We start from the raw sequence: 20,213 nt of genomic DNA on the forward strand, positions 1-20,213 counted from the left end.
AGGAACTTTAAACTCTCAACCTCAGTACCATTGATTAAACAGGAGCATTTGCACTGCCCACATTCCTGAAGGCAATGCCCAGCTGTTTTTTTTTTTGCTGCCACCACCCAGACCATGTCATCTTCTCACTGCTGCCATTAGGAAAAAATTACTGAACCACCACGTTCAGGAAAAGTTATTACCATTAATCTCTTGAACCGGCTGGGATAACTTCACTTGCCCCATCACTGAAATGTTCCCACAGCCTATGGACTCACTTTCAAGGACCCATGTTCTCGATATTTATTGCTTATTTATTTTTCATTATTATTATTTCTTTTTTTTAATAATATTTGCACTTTGCTGTCTTTTGCACATCAATTGTCCGTCTGCCCTGTTCGGTGTGGTCTTCCATTCATTGTATTGTTTCTTGGATTTACTGTGTATTCCCGCAAGAACACGAATCCCAGGATCATATACGGTGACATTTATGTACTTTGATAATAAATTTACTTTGAACTTCGAATCATTCTGTGGTATTTAGCACTAGAAGTGACCCATGCAAGATGTCTTTAAACTGATCCCACACTGACACCTATCCTTCAGTATTTGCAATTACAACAATTTTGCTGAAATATGTTTACTGTTGCAAGGATCTAAGCCCAGGTTCAAACTTATTGTCACAAGCATACGTACCCAAGGTAGATGTTTAAGTGGCTGCACAATTCAATGGGGGGGGGGGGGAGGGGTTAAAGAGGACATACGGCACATTTGCCTTTAATAATCCGGGCACTAACTTCAAAAGTCAAGAAGTTATGCTGCAGCTTTGTAAAACTTTGTTGGGCCACAGTCAGAGGCCGTTCTGGTCACCCCATTACAGGAAGGACGTGGAGGCTTTGGAGAGGGTGTAGAAGAGGTTCCCTGGGATGCTGTCTAGTTTAGAGAGTGTGAGCTATGAGGAGAGGTTGGACAAGCTCGTGTTGTTTTCTCTGAAGCAGCAGAGACCATTAGAGGCTTATAAGATTATGAGAGTAGACAGCCGGTATCTTTTCCCCCATGTCTAACCTCTAATACTAGAGGGAAGGGGGGTAAGTTCAAAGGAGATGTGTGGAGCAAGTTTTTTTTTAAACACAGAGAGTATACTGCCAGGAGTAGTGGTGAAGGCAGATACAATAGAGGCATGGACGCACTCGTGTTGGCACGTGGCCAAGTGGTTAAGGCGTGTGTCTAGTTATCTGAAGGTCACTGGTTCGAGCCTTGGCTGAGTGTTGTGTCCTTGAGCAAGGCACTTAACCACACATTGCTCTGCGACGGCACCAGTGCCAAGCTGTCTGGGTCCTAATGCCCTTCCCTTGGACAACATTGGTGGCATGGAGAGGGGAGACTTGCAGCTTGGGCAACTGCCGGTCTTCCATTAAAAAAACCCCTGCCCAGGCTTGCGCCCTGGAAACTTTCCAAGGTGCAAGTCCATGGTCTAATCGAGACTAACGGAGGCCTACACACACAGGCACCAGTGCACAGAGAATGGAATGATGTGGACATCGCAGAAGGGGTGAGTTGAGTTAGACATTTAAATAATTACTCGTTTAATTCGTTTGGCAGAACATCGTGGGATGAACGTTTCTTTGTTCTATGCTGTAATACTGCACTCTCCCTTCACTCCTTCCTCCTAGTGAGTGCGGCTGAGTGAGCACGTGAGCGTGTGTGTGTCTGAGTTAAGAAAGACAAGTACATATATTTCTTTATTTAATAAAATGTTTATTCTTTTATTGTTTATATTAAAAAGCCCCATTTTTTTTTTGAAAATCCAGCACTGGATTACAAAGATATAAAATACCACACTGGTTCCCTTTGCTGACAGGTTGGAGAATCAATTGGCACAACATGCCCCTCCCACAGAGTGGTGCGGAGATAGCTAGAGCAGCCTGGCATCAAGTGCCCAGCCTCTCCCTACTGGCAACAGTACAGTTTGAGTCTTCAGGACTATGTGTGTGTGCATGCATGTGATGTCTGTTGTTGTGTATACCTGTGAGTACCAATGTTGTGTGAGGACTGTGATGTGGAACTGTGTGTGTGTGTGTGTGTGTGTGTGTGTGTGTGTGTGTGTGTGTGTGTGTGTGTGAGAGAGTGTGAGTGAGAGTGTGAGTGTGTGAGTGTGAGTGTGAGTGTGAGAGTGTGAGTGAGAGTGTGAGTGTGCGAGTGAGAGGGGCCTGTAGCATGTACAGTGATCCTGCCTGTTTTGGGAGAAGTGCTAACAACGGCAGACAAAGCAAAGTCAAAAATTTTAAAACATAGTATTTTCCTGAATATATAAAAACCTTTCTGCTCCGTGGTGACAGGTGAGGGTGTGGGGACGCAGGCAGGCTCGAGGGGGGGACTGCACGTTATTACTTCCCTGAGAGGGAACACATGGTGAATTGTGTAGCATGTGTAGGCTGAGACACAACTTGCCCGATTATGAGTGCACACACACACACACCCACACCAGAAGAAACACATGAACCCAGACATCCATGCACAAATACAGACATGCATGCACACATACACGTACAGACACACAGAGACATAAAGACCAGGCATACATAGAGCCAATCACAGCAACACACTCAAACACCAAATGCACACTCACATGCACGCACACATTCATAACACACATGTACACAGAATCACTGATGTATTCACACACACACCCCACACAGAAACTTATAGACTTGTGCACACTAACTCAAACTCACAAGCACACTCTTGCACGAATCCCATACACACTCTCATGCCCAAAAACACACCCATACACTCATGCTTGAACACACACACACATCTGCACACTCGTACACCAAGACACACACGGGTGGGGCGGAGTAGTGGATGGAAGGGCAGTCCTCGGGGAGGGGGGGTAGTGAGGGAGGGGAGTGACCCAGTGTACAATGGCATAGGCTGGGATAAGTCAGGGAACAGAGGGGAGGGAGGGGTAGGGGTTTCTGTGCAGGCGCAGAGGGAGGGAGATGAAGTATCTCCTGCACCTCCTCTGTGATCCAACCCCTCTCCTGCCCCAGACAAGCAACAAACGAGAAGGAAATCCCTTGACCAGCTCGACAATGGCCGTTGCGTGAGCTCAGAAATAAACTGAATAACTTCTTAGACATATCAATATAATAATAAAATAACAACTAGGAACAAAAACATATCCCAGTACAAAGTTTAGTGCAGGAAAGGCACTTGAGTACAGATGGAACAGCATGCAATATTACAAGGCAATGATCTGAAGAAACCAAAGGCCTCCTTAAGATCCAAAATCTCCTGGGATGGACATGCCCCCATTTGCCTGGGAGACATTTCGACCCAGCTGCAAACACCCCCCCAACCCCGACTCCTGTTGAGCTCCCCTTCCCTGTCCTCAAAAGTCTCCCCAAGCCCCCGAAACGTCCCGCCCAGTTGAGATCTCAGATTTCGGAAGTAGCTGAATTCAGATGGCACTGATGGAGGGGCTGGTGTTGGGCAGATCTCTTGGGGCTGAGTCACACAGCCCGGGGAGGCGGATGGCTTGGAATCTGGAGGGAGGAAGGGTTAGGGACTCAGTAGACAGAGTTGTAGGAGGGGGCCACAATTTGGGTGACGTTGGGAGAAGAATTCCTATTCTTGCGAGAGGGAGGTGGGGTGACTGATAAGGCGAGAGTTAATAGGCGGTAGGTGGGGCGCTCCCTCCTCTTGGGAACCCACCCCCCCCCGACCTTGCTGCCCATCTGCAGAGTGGAGCTCCGCACTCCCTCCTTCCCAACCCTCCCACAGACTGGTGCTCCCCCACCGCCATCCCTCCCCACCCCCGCAGTGCAAAGCTCCCTCATTGATGCCACCCCAACCCCCGGTGACTCCTCCTCCCCCGACGCTCTCTCCTCACTGACTGCCCCGCACTCCCTTCGCTGCCTCTTCCATGGAATGAAACCTGCTATGCCAGGTGCCAGGACAAGACTCCAAAGTATGCCTTGAACCCCGGATTCAGGAGCGAGAGGTGGGAGATGGGGGTTGCGAGTAACGGTTGACATTGGAAATACTCAGCTTGAAAAATCGGGGCGGAGAGGCAGTGATTGAGTGGGGGGGGGGGCAGTTTCCCACTGGCAAACTCGACATACGAGGGGCTGCTTCGACACTTATCTCCACCTAAAGCACAGCAAGATTCCGGCGGGGGAGTAGGGGAGGCGAGGAATAGGCTGAGAGCAGAGTCGGGGAGTCCAGTGAAACGCAGTGCCTTGCCTTCCCGCTGCACCTCGGGCCTCTCGCCTACCACCCGCTCCTGGATCCCAACGGTAGTAAGCAGGCGCGTCGAGAGGCGACAACTTAGAAAGCCTTTGGTGGACATCTCGGCAATGGAGGGGGTTGTCCGAAGTGAGTGTAAGTCTTCTACCCAATGACAAGTGAGTCCAAGAGAGGCAGGTGCCCTTGCCTACCCACTTGTGAGGAGAGAGGACAACGCTTGGATCAGGTGGGGGAGAAGTGGAGTCAGGGAGTCAGCGTCTGGGGTTCACCACCTCTCACCTACAGAAGGAAAGCAGAGGATGGGTTAAACAGAGGTAAGCTTGCTCACACCCACTGACACGGGGAGAAGCGCCCGTCACTCAAACTCATCACACACCTCCACAGTCAGACACAGAGTGAAGCCCCCTCCACACCGTCCCATCACACACTCCCGGGGTCAGACACAGAGTGAAGCTCCCTCCACACTGTCCCATCACAGACTCCCGGGGTCAGACACAGAGTGAAACTCCCTCCACACCGTCCCATCACACACTCCCGGGGGTCAGACACAGAGTGAAGCTCCCTCCACACTGTCCCATCACAGACTCCCGGGGTCAGACACAGAGTGAATCTCCCTCCACACCTTCCCATCACACACTCCCGGGGTCAGACCAGAGTGAAGCTCCCTCCACTCCATCCCATCACACACTCCCGGGGTCAGACACAGAGTGAAGCTCCCTCCACACGGTCCCGTCACACACTCCCTGGGACAGACCCAGAGTGAATCTCCCTCCACACCGTCCCATCACACACTCCCAGGGTCAGACATAGAGTGAAGCTCCCACAACACCGTCCCATCACACACTCCCGGGGGTCAGACACAGAGTGAAGCTCCCTCCACACTGTCCCATCACAGACTCCCGGGGTCAGACACAGAGTGAAACTCCCTCCACACCGTCCCATCACACACTCTCGGGGTCAGACACAGAGTGAAACTCCCTCCACACCGTCCCATCACACACTCCAGGGGTCAGACACAGAGTAAAACTCCCTCCACACCGTCCCATCACACACTCCCGGGGTCAGACACAGAGTGAATATCCCTCCACAACGTCTCATCACACACTCCCGGGGTCAGACACAGAGTGAAGCTCCCTCCACACCGTCCCGTCACACACTCCCGGGGTCAGACACAGAGTGAATCTCCCCCCACACTGTCCCATCCCACACTCCCAGGGCCAGACACAGAGTGAAACTCCCTCCACACCGTCCCATCACACACTCCCGGGGGTCAGACACAGAGTGAAGCTCCCTCCACACTGTCCCATCACAGACTCCCGGGGTCAGACACAGAGTGAAACTCCCTCCACACCGTCCCATCACACACTCCCGGGGTCAGACACAGAGTGAAGTTCCCTCCATACCGTCCCATCACACACTCTCGGGGTCAGACACAGAGTGAAACTCCCTCCACACCGTCCCATCACACACTCCCGGGGTCAGACACAGAGTAAAACTCCCTCCACACCGTCCCATCACACACTCCCGGGGTCAGACACAGAGTGAATATCCCTCCACAACGTCTCATCACACACTCCCGGGGTCAGACACAGAGTGAAGCTCCCTCCACACCGTCCCGTCACACACTCCCGGGGTCAGACACAGAGTGAATCTCCCTCCACACCGTCCCATCACAGACTCCCGGGGTCAGACACAGAGTGAATCTCCCTCCACACCCTCCCATTACACACTCCCAGGGTCAGACACAGAGTGAAACTCCCTCCACACCATCCCATCACACACTCCCGGGGTCAGACACAGAGTGAAGCTCCCTCCACACCATCCCGTCACACACTCCCGGGGTCAGACACAGAGTGAATCTCCCTCCACACCTTCCCATCACACACTCCCGGGGTCAGACCAGAGTGAAGCTCCCTCCACTCCATCCCATCACACACTCCCGGGGTCAGACACAGAGTGAAGCTCCCTCCACACGGTCCCGTCACACACTCCCTGGGACAGACCCAGAGTGAATCTCCCTCCACACCGTCCCATCACACACTCCCAGGGTCAGACATAGAGTGAAGCTCCCACAACACCGTCCCATTATGCATTCCCGGGGTCAGACACAGAGTGAAGCTCCCTCCACACCATTATGAAGTGGTGGAATCGGGTTCAATTTCTATATTAAACAGGATTTTGGGTAAGTACATGATGGGAGAGTTACGGAGCGCCATGGTCCAGGTGCAGCTCAATGAGACGAGGCAGAGTTACAGTTCATCACGGACTACACTAGTCGGAGGGCCTGTTTCTGCACTATAGCTCTTCCAAATCCTCGATACAAATACCAAGGGACGCAACATCAACCCCTGTGGCACACCCGCACCACCTCCGAGCCAATTTTGTATCTGTACAAGTAGGTCTTGTGGATTGCATGGGACCCAGACCAATCTGTCACGTTGGACCTTGAAGTCCTTGCTAATGTCCAAATAGACAACATCCACTACCATCTGGCCTTTTCAGGTACCTCTCAAAAAACAACTTGCCCCTCAGATTCCTACGAATCCTCTCCCCTCTCACCTTAAACCTGTGCCCTCTAGTTCTTTATTTCCCAACCCTGGGGAAAAACGGTGAGCACATTCACCCTATCTCCATCCCTCATTGTTTCTTTCACCTCTAAAAAGTCACCCCTCAGTCTCCTGTGCTCCAAGGAATAAACTCCTCGCCCGCACAACCTCTCCCTTTACACTCGGATCCTCGAATCCTGGCAAGGTTCATACATATCTCCACTGTTCTCTTGTCCACCGCCAAAGGGAAGATCTCATGGTGGTTACCCACCTCAGTTTGACTTCCCATTCCCAATCTGACATGCCTTTCCGCGACTGCTTCTACTGTGACAATGAGGTTGCAGGTGTAACTCCTCATATTCCATGCGGGAAGCTTCCAATTATTTCCCTAACTTCGGCTAATTTCTCCCCCCTCCTCTCTTTTTCCATTCTACATTCTAGCTTCCCTAGCACCCCTATCTCCTCAACTGCCCATCATGTCCCTCTGCTTCCCTTCTTCCACCCCATTTCCACTCTCCTCTCCGAGCCCTTCACCTCTTCCACCTCTTGCCTCCCAGCTTCTCACTTCATCCCCACTCCTTCACCCATCCACCTCTTCCACCTATCACTTGCCAGCTAGTACCCCTTCCCCTCCCCCTTTCTTTTTCTGGCTTCTGCCCCCTTCCTTCCTAGTTCCGATGAAGGGTCTCAGACCAAAGTGTCCACTGCTCATTCCCCTCCACATTTCAGCCTGGTCTGATGTGCTCCTTGTGTTTATTGCTCCCCATTTCGCATCTGCACAACTTCTTTGTTTTCACCCTCTGCACTCTTTCAAGTTTCACAATACCTTTCCTACGGCAGGACGACAAACCTGAGTACAGTACTCGTGAGTGCAGCCCCACTGACACCTGTAAAACCGCACCACAACCTCGCAATGTTACACTCAGTGCCCCAATTGATGAGGCCAAACCCGAACGTTCCCGACTCCAGTGTGCCCACCTGGGCCCCACGTGGGACCTTATTAACAGCTTTACTGAAGTGTATGTCACTTGCATGCTTGTCGATACACATTTCAATCTCTTCAACGCAGTCCTGGCAGATTCCCTATCACTCAGTCCCTCGAGTCCTGGCAGCATCCATGTAAATCTCCTCCCCACTCTTCCCAGTTTATTAACATCCTCCCTGTAGCAGGGCAACTGAGACTGTTCTCCCGACAAACGCCCCCCCACCCCCAGAGGACTCTGTTCCACATGCCGCCCAGCACTTTCCCAGGAGAAGGGGCCAGATTGGGACATCTAGCACGAGCGGAGACCTCATCAGCCACAGGGGGCAGGGATCAGCTCCGTGCTGGCGGTGGGAGTGCAGTTGGGGTGTAATCTTATGGATGAAGGCAGGGTGTTGGTTGGGGGGGGGGGGCGGGTAGGGAATCTACTCACCAGACACCATCCGGCAGTTGCCTAGGGAATTCCCCTGTGCCATCGTCAGGGTAACCAGCACCTGCTTCATCCGCAGATACTCCTCCTCCACCGCCTGGGAGATGAGACGGGCAGGCGTTAGTGAAGCGCGATGAGCCACAGAGAAGCAGGGAGCAGACGCAGCGACGGTTTGTGACCGGGAAGCAATGAGGTGCAGCGGAAGGGCAATGGAGTGCGGAGAGCCAGCAGGGTATCATGGTAATGCCAGGACGCGGCAACAAGAAGGCAGGGGAGGGCAGAGTTCAGCTGAACGTGCAGTTTTGTACAGAGATGAAAGGCAAAAATGAAACTATAAAACCGTGCAGGCACAGCACAGGAGCTCATAGGCGGTGAGCAAGGGCGCAGCAAAGCACTGCAAGCAGCCACCAAACAGTGAGCCAACGCAGTCGAGGAGTGCAGCGACTGAACGCAGAGACGCGCTCGCCGGGGGGGCAGCGTCGGCTTCTGGGGAGCCCGGGGTCTCACCTTCAGGCGCTGCAGCTTGACCACGAGGCTGTTCATCTTCCGCTCTACTTTCTCCACCTGATCCTGTGAGAGTGCAACGGGGGCGCTGCACGATTCGGGATCGTTACCGCCCGGCGCCGGGCCCCCGACTCCATCGGCAGCAGGGGGCTTAGCTGACCCGTCCTCGGCTAAGGGTCGGACAGAGGAGCTGGGGTGAGCCACTCAGACCATCTACCCGCCCACTGATTCAATAATTCACCTCTGATATACCCGCCCATCCAATTCAATAATTCACCTCTGAGATACCCACCTAATTCAATATTTCACCCGAGATACCCGCCCACCAATTCAATCATTCACCTCCGATATACCCGCCCGTCCAATTCAATAATTCACCTCTGAGATACCCGCCCACCGATTCAATAATTCACCTCTGAGATACCCGCCCAATTCAATAATTCACCCCTGAGATACCTGCCCACTGATTCAATAACTCACCCCTGATATACCCGCCCGTCCAATTCAATAATTCACCTCTGAGATACCCACCCAATTCAATAATTCACCCGAGATACCCGCCCACCAATTCAATCATTCACCTCCGATATACCCGCCCGTCCAATTCAATAATTCACCCCTGAGATACCCGCCCACTGATTCAATAATTCACCCCTGAGATACCCGCCCACTGATTCAATAATTCACCCCTGATATACCCGCCCGTCCAATTCAATCATTCACCTCTGAGATACCCGCCCAATTCAATAATTCACCCCAGAGATACCCGCCCAATTCAATAATTCACCCGAGATACCCGCCCAATTCAATAATTCACCCCTGATATACCCGCCCGTCCAATTCAATCATTCACCTCTGAGATACCCGCCCAATTCAATAATTCACCCCAGAGATACCCGCCCAATTCAATAATTCACCCCTGAGATACCCGCCCAATTCAATAATTCACCCGAGATACCCGCCCAATTCAATAATTCACCTCAGAGATACCCGCCCACCGATTCAATCATTCACCCCTGATATACCCGCCCACCGATTCAATCATTCACCTCTGAGATACCCGCCCTCCCAATTCAATCATTCACCTCTGAGATACCAGCCCAATGCAATAATTCACCCGAGATACCCGCCAACTGATTCAATCATTCACCTCTGATATACCCGCCCACCGATTCAATCATTCACTTCTGATATACCCGCCCGCCCAATTCAATAATTCACCTCTGAGATACCCGCCCAATGCAATAATTCACCCGAGATACCCGCCCACTGATTCAATAATTCACCTCTGATATACGCACCCAATTCAATAATTCACCCCAGAGATACCCGCCCAATTCAATAATTCACCCCTGAGATACCCGCCCAATTCAATAATTCACCCGAGATAACCGCCCAATTCAATAATTCACCTCTGAGATACCCGCCCAATTCAATATTTCACCCGAGATACCCGCCCACTGATTCAATAATTCACCTCAGAGATACCCGCCCACCGATTCAATCATTCACCTCTGAGATACCCGCCCACCGATTCAATCATTCACCTCTGAGATACCCGCCCACCGATTGAATAATTCACCTCTGATATACCCGCCCACCGATTCAATAATTCACCTCTGAAATACCCGCCCAATTCAATAATTCACCCCTGAGATACCCGCCCAATTCAATAATTCACCCGAGATACCCGCCCAATTCAATAATTCACCTCTGAGATACCCGCCCAATTCAATATTTCACCCCTGAGATACCCGCCCACTGATTCAATAATTCATCTCAGAGATACCCGCCCACCGATTCAATCATTCACCTCTGAGATACCCGCCCAATTCAATATTTCACCTCTGATATACCCGCCCACCGATTCAATCATTCACCTCTGAGATACCCGCCCATCCAATTCAATAATTCACTTCTGATATACCCGCCCGCCCAATTCAATAATTCACCCCTGATATACCCGCCCGCCCAATTCAATAATTCACCTCTGAGATACCCGCCCAATGCAATAATTCACCCGAGATACCCGCCCACTGATTCAATAATTCACCTCTGATATACCCGCCCGTCCAATTCAATAATTCACCTCTGAGATACCCGCCCGTCCAATTCAATAATTCACCTCTGAGATACCCGCCCAATTCAATAATTCACCTCTGAGATACCCGCCCACCGATTCAATAATTCACCTCTGAGATACCCGCCCACCGATTCAATAATTCACCTCTGATATACCCGCCCAATTCAATAATTCACCCCTGAGATACCCGCCCAATTCAATAATTCACCCCTGAGATACCCGCCCACTGATTCAATAATTCACCCGAGATACCCGCCCAATTCAAAAATTCACCCGAGATACCCGCCCAATTCAATAATTCACCTCTGAGATACCCGCCCAATTCAATAATTCACCCCTTAGATACCCGCCCACTGATTCAATAATTCACCTCTGAGATACCCGCCCAATTCAATAATTCACCTCTGAGATACCCGCCCAATTCAATAATTCACCTCTGAGATACACGCCCACCGATTCAATAATTCACCTCTGATATACCCGCCCACCGATTCAATAATTCACCCGATATACCCGCCCGTCCTATTCAATAATTCACCTCTGATATACCCGCCCGTCCAATTCAATCATTCACCTCTGAGATACCCGCCCGTCCAATTCAATCATTCACCTCTGAGATACCCCCCCACCGATTCAATAATTCACCCCTGATATTCCCGCCCACCAATTCAATAATTCACCCTTGATATACCCGCCCGTCCTATTCAATAATTCACCTCTGATATACCCGCCTGTCCTATTCAATAATTCACCCCTGATATACCCGCCCAAAGATTCAATAATTCACCTCTGAGATACTCCCCCACCGATTCAATAATTCACCCCTGATATTCCCGCCCACCAATTCAATAATTCACCCCTGGTATACCCGCCGGTCCTATTCAATAATTCACCTCTGATATACCCGCCCGTCCAATTCAATAATTCACCTCTGATATACCCGCCTGTCCTATTCAATAATTCACCCCTGATATACCCGCCCACCGATTCAATAATTCACCTCTGATATACCCGCCCGTCCTATTCAATAATTCACCTCTGATATACCCGCCCGTCCAATTCAATAATTCACCCCTGATATTCCCGCCCATCAATTCAATAATTCACCTCTGATATACCCGCCTGTCCTATTCAATAATTCACCCCTGATATACCCGCCCAAAGATTCAATAATTCACCTCTGATATACCTGCCCGTCCTATTCAATAATTCACCTCTGATATACCCGCCCACCGATTCAATAATTCACCTCTGATATACCCGCCTGCCCTATTCAATAATTCACCCCTGATATACCCGCCCACCGATTCAATAATTCACCTCTGATATGCCCGCCCGTCCTATTCAATAATTCACCTCTGATATAGCTGCCCGTCCAATTCAATAATTCACCCCTGATATTCCCGCCCACCAATTCAATAATTCACCTCTGATATACCCGCCTGTCCTATTCAATAATTCACCCCTGATATACCCGCCCAAAGATTCAATAATTCACCTCTGATATACCTGCCCGTCCTATTCAATAATTCACCTCTGATATACCCGTCCACCGATTCAATAATTCACCTCTGAGATACCCGCCCGTCCAATTCAATAATTCACGTCTGATATACCCGCTCACCGATTCAATAATTCACCTCTGAGATACCCGCCCATCCAATTCAGTAATTCACCTCTGCTATACCCGCCCACCAATTCAATTATTCACCCCTGATATACCCGCCCGTCCTATTCAATAATTCACCTCTGATATAACCGCCCGTCCAATTCAATAATTCACCTCTGATATACCCGCCTGTCCTATTCAATAATTCACCCCTGATATACCCGCACACCGATTCAATAATTCACCTCTGATATACCCGCCCGTCCTATTCAATAATTCACCTCTGATATACCCGCCCGTCCAATTCAATAATTCACCCCTGATATACCCGCCCAAAGATTCAATAATTCACCTCTGATATACCTGCCCGTCCTATTCAATAATTCACCTCTGATATACCCGCCCACCGATTCAATAATTCACCTCTGAGATACCCGCCCTCCCAATTCAATCATTCACCTCTGATATACCCGCCCGTCCAATTCAATAGTTCACGTCTGAGATACCCGCCCATCCAATTCAGTAATTCACCTCTGCTATACCCGCCCACCGATTCAATAATTCACCCCTGAGATACCCGCCCACCGATTCAATAATTCACCCCTGAGATACCCGCCCACCGATTCAATAATTCACCTCTGAGATACCCGCCCACCGATTCAATCATTCACCTCTGATATACCCGTCCTCCGTTTCAATCATTCACCTCTGAGATACCTGCCCACCGATTCAATAATTCACCCCTGATATACCCGCCCACCGATTCAATCATTCACCTCTGATATACCCGCCCGTCCAATTCAATCATTCACCTCTGAGATACCCGCCCAATTCAATAATTCACCCCAGAGATACCCGCCCAATTCAATAATTCACCCGAGATACCCGCCCAATTCAATAATTCACCCGAGATACCAGCCCAATTCAATAATTCACCCGAGATACCCGCCCAATTCAATAATTCACCTCTGAGATACCCGCCCGTCCAATTCAATCATTCACCTCTGAGATACCTGCCAAATTCAATAATTCACCCCAGAGATACCCGCCCAATTCAATAATTCACCCCTGAGATACCCGCCCAATTCAATAATTCACCCGAGATACCCGCCCAATTCAATATTTCACCCCTGAGATACCCGCCCACTGATTCAATAATTCACCTCAGAGATACCCGCCCACCGATTCAATCATTCACCCCTGATATACCCGCCCACCGATTCAATCATTCACCTCTGAGATACCCGCCCACCGATTCAATCATTCACCTCTGAGATACCCGCCCAATGCAATAATTCACCCGAGATACCCGCCCACTGATTCAATAATTCACCTCTGATATACCCGCCCGTCCAATTCAATAATTCACCTCTGAGATACCCACCCAATTCAATAATTCACCTCTGAGATACCCGCCCAATTCAATAATTCACCTCTGAGATACCCGCCCACCGATTCAATAATTCACCTCTGAGATACCCGCCCACCGATTCAATAATTCACCTCTGATATACCCGCCCAATTCAATAATTCACCTCTGAGATACCCGCCCAATTCAATATTTCACCCCTGAGATACCCGCCCACCGATTCAATAATTCACCTCAGAGATACCCGCCCACCGATTCAATCATTCACCCCTGATATACCCGCCCACCGATTCAATCATTCACCTCTGAGATACCCGCCCGTCCAATTCAATAATTCACCTCTGAGATACCCGCCCACCGATTCAATAATTCACCTCTGATATACCCGCCCAATTCAATAATTCACCTCTGAGATACCCGCCCAATTCAATATTTCACCCCTGAGATACCCGCCCACTGATTCAATAATTCACCTCAGAGATACCCGCCCACCGATTCAATCATTCACCCCTGATATACCCGCCCACTGATTCAATCATTCACCTCTGAGATACCCACCTGTCCAATTCAATAATTCACCTCTGATATACCCGCCCAATTCAATAATTCACCTCTGAGATACCCGCCCAATTCAATATTTCACCCCTGAGATACCCGCCCACTGATTCAATAATTCACCTCAGAGATACCCGCCCACCGATTCAATCATTCACCCCTGATATACCCGCCCACCGATTCAATCATTCACCTCTGAGATACCCGCCCACCGATTCAATCATTCACCTCTGAGATACCCGCCCGTCCAATTCAATAATTCACTTCTGATATACCCGCCCGTCCAATTCAATAATTCACCTCTGAGATACCCACCCAATTCAATAATTCACCTCTGAGATACCCGCCCAATTCAATAATTCACCTCTGAGATACCTGCCCACCGATTCAATAATTCACCCCTGATATACCCGCCCACCGATTCAATCATTCACCTCTGATATACCCGCCCGTCCAATTCAATCATTCACCTCTGAGATACCCGCCCAATTCAATAATTCACCCCAGAGATACCCGCCCAATTCAATAATTCACCCGAGATACCCGCCCAATTCAATAATGCACCCGAGATACCAGCCCAATTCAATAATTCACCCGAGATACCCGCCCAATTCAATAATTCACCTCTGAGATACCCGCCCGTCCAATTCAATCATTCACCTCTGAGATACCCGCCAAATTCAATAATTCACCCCAGAGATACCCGCCCAATTCAATAATTCACCCCTGAGATACCCGCCCAATTCAATAATTCACCCGAGATACCCGCCCAATTCAATACTTCACCCCTGAGATACCCGCCCACTGATTCAATAATTCACCTCAGAGATACCCGCCCACCGATTCAATCATTCACCCCTGATATACCCGCCCACCGATTCAATCATTCACCTCTGAGATACCCGCCCACCGATTCAATCATTCACCTCTGAGATACCCGCCCGTCCAATTCAATAATTCACTTCTGATATACCCGCCCGCCCAATTCAATAATTCACCTCTGAGATACCCGCCCAATGCAATAATTCACCCGAGATACCCGCCCACTGATTCAATAATTCACCTCTGATATACCCGCCCGTCCAATTCAATAATTCACCTCTGAGATACCCACACAATTCAATAATTCAGCTCTGAGATACCCGCCCAATTCAATAATTCACCTCTGAGATACCCGCCCACCGATTCAATAATTCACCTCTGAGATACCCGCCCACCGATTCAATAATTCACCTCTGATATACCCGCCCAATTCAATAATTCACCTCTGAGATACCCGCCCAATTCAATATTTCACCCCTGAGATACCCGCCCACTGATTCAATAATTCACCTCAGAGATACCCGCCCACCGATTCAATCATTCACCCCTGATATACCCGCCCACCGATTCAATCATTCACCTCTGAGATACCCGCCCGTCCAATTCAATAATTCACCTCTGAGATACCCGCCCACCGATTCAATAATTCACCTCTGATATACCCGCCCAATTCAATAATTCACCTCTGAGATACCCGCCCAATTCAATATTTCACCCCTGAGATACCCGCCCACTGATTCAATAATTCACCTCAGAGATACCCGCCCACCGATTCAATCATTCACCCCTGATATACCCGCCCACTGATTCAATCATTCACCTCTGAGATACCCGCCCACCGATTCAATCATTCACCTCTGAGATACCCGCCCGTCCAATTCAATAATTCACCTCTGATATACCCGCCCAATTCAATAATTCACCTCTGAGATACCCGCCCAATTCAATATTTCACCCCTGAGATACCCGCCCACTGATTCAATAATTCACCTCAGAGATACCCGCCCACTGATTCAATCATTCACCCCTGATATACCCGCCCACCGATTCAATCATTCACCTCTGAGATACCCGCCCACCGATTCAATCATTCACCTCTGAGATACCCGCCCGTCCAATTCAATAATTCACTTCTGATATACCCGCCCGTCCAATTCAATAATTCACCTCTGAGATACCCACCCAATTCAATAATTCACCTCTGAGATACCCGCCCAATTCAATAATTCACCTCTGAGATACCCGCCCACCGATTCAATAATTCACCTCTGAGATACCCGCCCACCAATTCAATAATTCACCTCTGATATACCCGCCCAATTCAATAATTCACCTCTGAGATACCCGCCCAATTCAATATTTCACCCCTGAGATACCCGCCCACTGATTCAATAATTCACCTCAGAGATACCCGCCCACCGATTCAATCATTCACCCCTGATATACCCGCCCACCGATTCAATCATTCACCTCTGAGATACCCGCCCACCGATTCAATAATTCACCTCTGAGATACTCGCCCAATTCAATATTTCACCCGAGATACCCGCCCACTGATTCAATAATTCACCTCAGAGATACCCGCCCACCGATTCAATCATTCACCCCTGATATACCCGCCCACCGATTCAATCATTCACCTCTGAGATACCCGCCCACCGATTCAATCATTCACCTCTGAGATACCCGCCCGTCCAATTCAATAATTCACTTCTGATATACCCGCCCGCCCAATTCATTAATTCACCTCTGAGATACCCGCCCAATGCAATAATTCACCCGAGATACCCGCCCACTGATTCAATAATTCACCTCTGATATACCCGCCCGTCCAATTCAATAATTCACCTCTGAGATACCCACCCAATTCAATAATTCACCTCTGAGATACCCGCCCAATTCAATAATTCACCTCTGAGATACCCGCCCACCGATTCAATAATTCACCTCTGAGATACCCGCCCACCAATTCAATAATTCACCTCTGATATACCCGCCCAATTCAATAATTCACCTCTGAGATACCCGCCCAATTCAATATTTCACCCCTGAGATACCCGCCCACTGATTCAATAATTCACCTCAGAGATACCCGCCCACCGATTCAATCATTCACCCCTGATATACCCGCCCACCGATTCAATCATTCACCTCTGAGATACCCACCCACCGATTCAATAATTCACCTCTGAGATACCCGCCCAATTCAATATTTCACCCGAGATACCCGCCCACTGATTCAATAATTCACCTCAGAGATACCCGCCCACCGATTCAATCATTCACCCCTGATATACCCACCCACCGATTCAATCATTCACCTCTGAGATACCCGCCCACCGATTCAATCATTCACCTCTGAGATACCCGCCCGTCCAATTCAATAATTCACTTCTGATATACCCGCCCGCCCAATTCAATAATTCACCTCTGAGATACCCGCCCAATGCAATAATTCACCCGAGATACCCGCCCACTGATTCAATAATTCACCTCTGATATACCCGCCCGTCCAATTCAATAATTCACCTCTGAGATACCCATCCAATTCAATAATTCACCTCTGAGATACCCGCCCAATTCAATAATTCACCTCAGAGATACCCGCTCACTGATTCAATAATTCACCTCTGAGATACCCGCCCACCGATTCAATAATTCACCTCTGATATACCCGCCCAATTCAATAATTCACCTCTGAGATACCCACCCAATTCAATAATTCACCTGAGATACCCGCCCAATTCAATAATTCACCTCTGAGATACCCGCCCACCGATTCAATAATTCACCTCTGATATACCCGCCCACCGATTCAATAATTCACCTCTGATATACCCGCCCAATTCAATAATTCACCCCTGAGATACCCGCCCAATTCAATAATTCACCCGAGATACCTGCCCAATTCAATAATTCACCCGAGATACCCGCCCAATTCAATAATTCACCTCTGATATACCCGCCCAATTCAATAATTCACCCCTGAGATACCCGCCCAATTCAATAATTCACCCGAGATACCTGCCCAATTCAATAATTCACCCGAGATACCCGCCCAATTCAATAATTCACCTCTGAGATACCCGCCCAATTCAATAATTCACCCCTTAGATACCCGCCCACTGATTCAATAATTCACCTCTGAGATACCCGCCCAATTCAATATTTCACCCGAGATACCCGCCCACTGATTCAATAATTCACCTCAGAGATACCCGCCCACCGATTCAATCATTCACCCCTGATATACCCACCCACCGATTCAATCATTCACCTCTGAGATACCCGCCCACCGATTCAATCATTCACCTCTGAGATACCCGCCCGTCCAATTCAATAATTCACTTCTGATATACCCGCCCGCCCAATTCAATAATTCACCTCTGAGATACCCGCCCAATGCAATAATTCACCCGAGATACCCGCCCACTGATTCAATAATTCACCTCTGATATACCCGCCCGTCCAATTCAATAATTCACCTCTGAGATACCCATCCAATTCAATAATTCACCTCTGAGATACCCGCCCAATTCAATAATTCACCTCAGAGATACCCGCTCACTGATTCAATAATTCACCTCTGAGATACCCGCCCACCGATTCAATAATTCACCTCTGATATACCCGCCCAATTCAATAATTCACCTCTGAGATACCCACCCAATTCAATAATTCACCTGAGATACCCGCCCAATTCAATAATTCACCTCTGAGATACCCGCCCACCGATTCAATAATTCACCTCTGATATACCCGCCCACCGATTCAATAATTCACCTCTGATATACCCGCCCAATTCAATAATTCACCCCTGAGATACCCGCCCAATTCAATAATTCACCCGAGATACCTGCCCAATTCAATAATTCACCCGAGATACCCGCCCAATTCAATAATTCACCTCTGAGATACCCGCCCAATTCAATAATTCACCCCTTAGATACCCGCCCACTGATTCAATAATTCACCTCTAAGATACCCGCCCAATTCAATAATTCACCTCTGAGATACCCGCCCACTGATTCAATAATTCACCTCTGATATACCCGCCCACCGATTCAATAATTCACCCCTGATATACCCGCCCGTCCTATTCAATAATTCACCTCTGATATACCCGCCCGTCCAATTCAATCATTCACCTCTTAGATACCCGCCCGTCCAATTCAATCATTCACCTCTGAGATACCCCCCCACCGATTCAATAATTCACCCCTGATATTCCCGCCCACCAATTCAATAATTCACCCCTGATATACCCGCCCGTCCTATTCAATAATTCACCTCTGATATACCCGCCCGTCCAATTCAATAATTCACCTCTGATATACCCGCCTGTCCTATTCAATAATTCACCCCTGATATACCCGCCCACCGATTCAATAATTCACCTCTGATATACCCGCCCATCCAATTCAATAATTCACCTCTGAGATACCCACCTAATTCAATATTTCACCCGAGATACCCGCCCACCAATTCAATCATTCACCTCCGATATACCCGCCCGTCCAATTCAATAATTCACCTCTGAGATACCCGCCCACCGATTCAATAATTCACCTCTGAGATACCCGCCCAATTCAATAATTCACCCCTGAGATACCTGCCCACTGATTCAATAACTCACCCCTGATATACCCGCCCGTCCAATTCAATAATTCACCTCTGAGATACCCACCCAATTCAATAATTCACCCGAGATACCCGCCCACCAATTCAATCATTCACCTCCGATATACCCGCCCGTCCAATTCAATAATTCACCCCTGAGATACCCGCCCACTGATTCAATAATTCACCCCTGAGATACCCGCCCACTGATTCAATAATTCACCCCTGATATACCCGCCCGTCCAATTCAATCATTCACCTCTGAGATACCCGCCCAATTCAATAATTCACCCCAGAGATACCCGCCCAATTCAATAATTCACCCGAGATACCCGCCCAATTCAATAATTCACCCCTGATATACCCGCCCGTCCAATTCAATCATTCACCTCTGAGATACCCGCCCAATTCAATAATTCACCCCAGAGATACCCGCCCAATTCAATAATTCACCCCTGAGATA

At 49.1% G+C, this 20,213-nt stretch overlaps 1 protein-coding gene across 1 annotated transcript in view; it reads right to left on the reverse strand.

The window, feature by feature from the left end:
* Positions 1-2,045: 2,045 nt before the first annotated feature.
* Positions 2,046-20,213, reverse strand: part of LOC132393269 (rho guanine nucleotide exchange factor 1-like) — a 59,074-nt gene continuing 40,906 nt past the window's right edge. The window contains exons 10-12 of the mRNA XM_059968296.1: positions 8,696-8,862; positions 8,192-8,285; positions 2,046-4,509 (exon numbers count right to left, since the gene is read on the reverse strand). Coding sequence (XP_059824279.1) covers positions 4,496-4,509; positions 8,192-8,285; positions 8,696-8,862 — 275 coding nt within the window. The 3' untranslated portion in view covers positions 2,046-4,495. The remainder of the gene's footprint in view (positions 4,510-8,191; positions 8,286-8,695; positions 8,863-20,213) is intronic.

The sequence above is a fragment of the Hypanus sabinus genome, chromosome 1 (assembly GCF_030144855.1).
Source record: "Hypanus sabinus isolate sHypSab1 chromosome 1, sHypSab1.hap1, whole genome shotgun sequence".
Taxonomy (NCBI): Eukaryota; Metazoa; Chordata; class Chondrichthyes; order Myliobatiformes; family Dasyatidae; genus Hypanus; species Hypanus sabinus.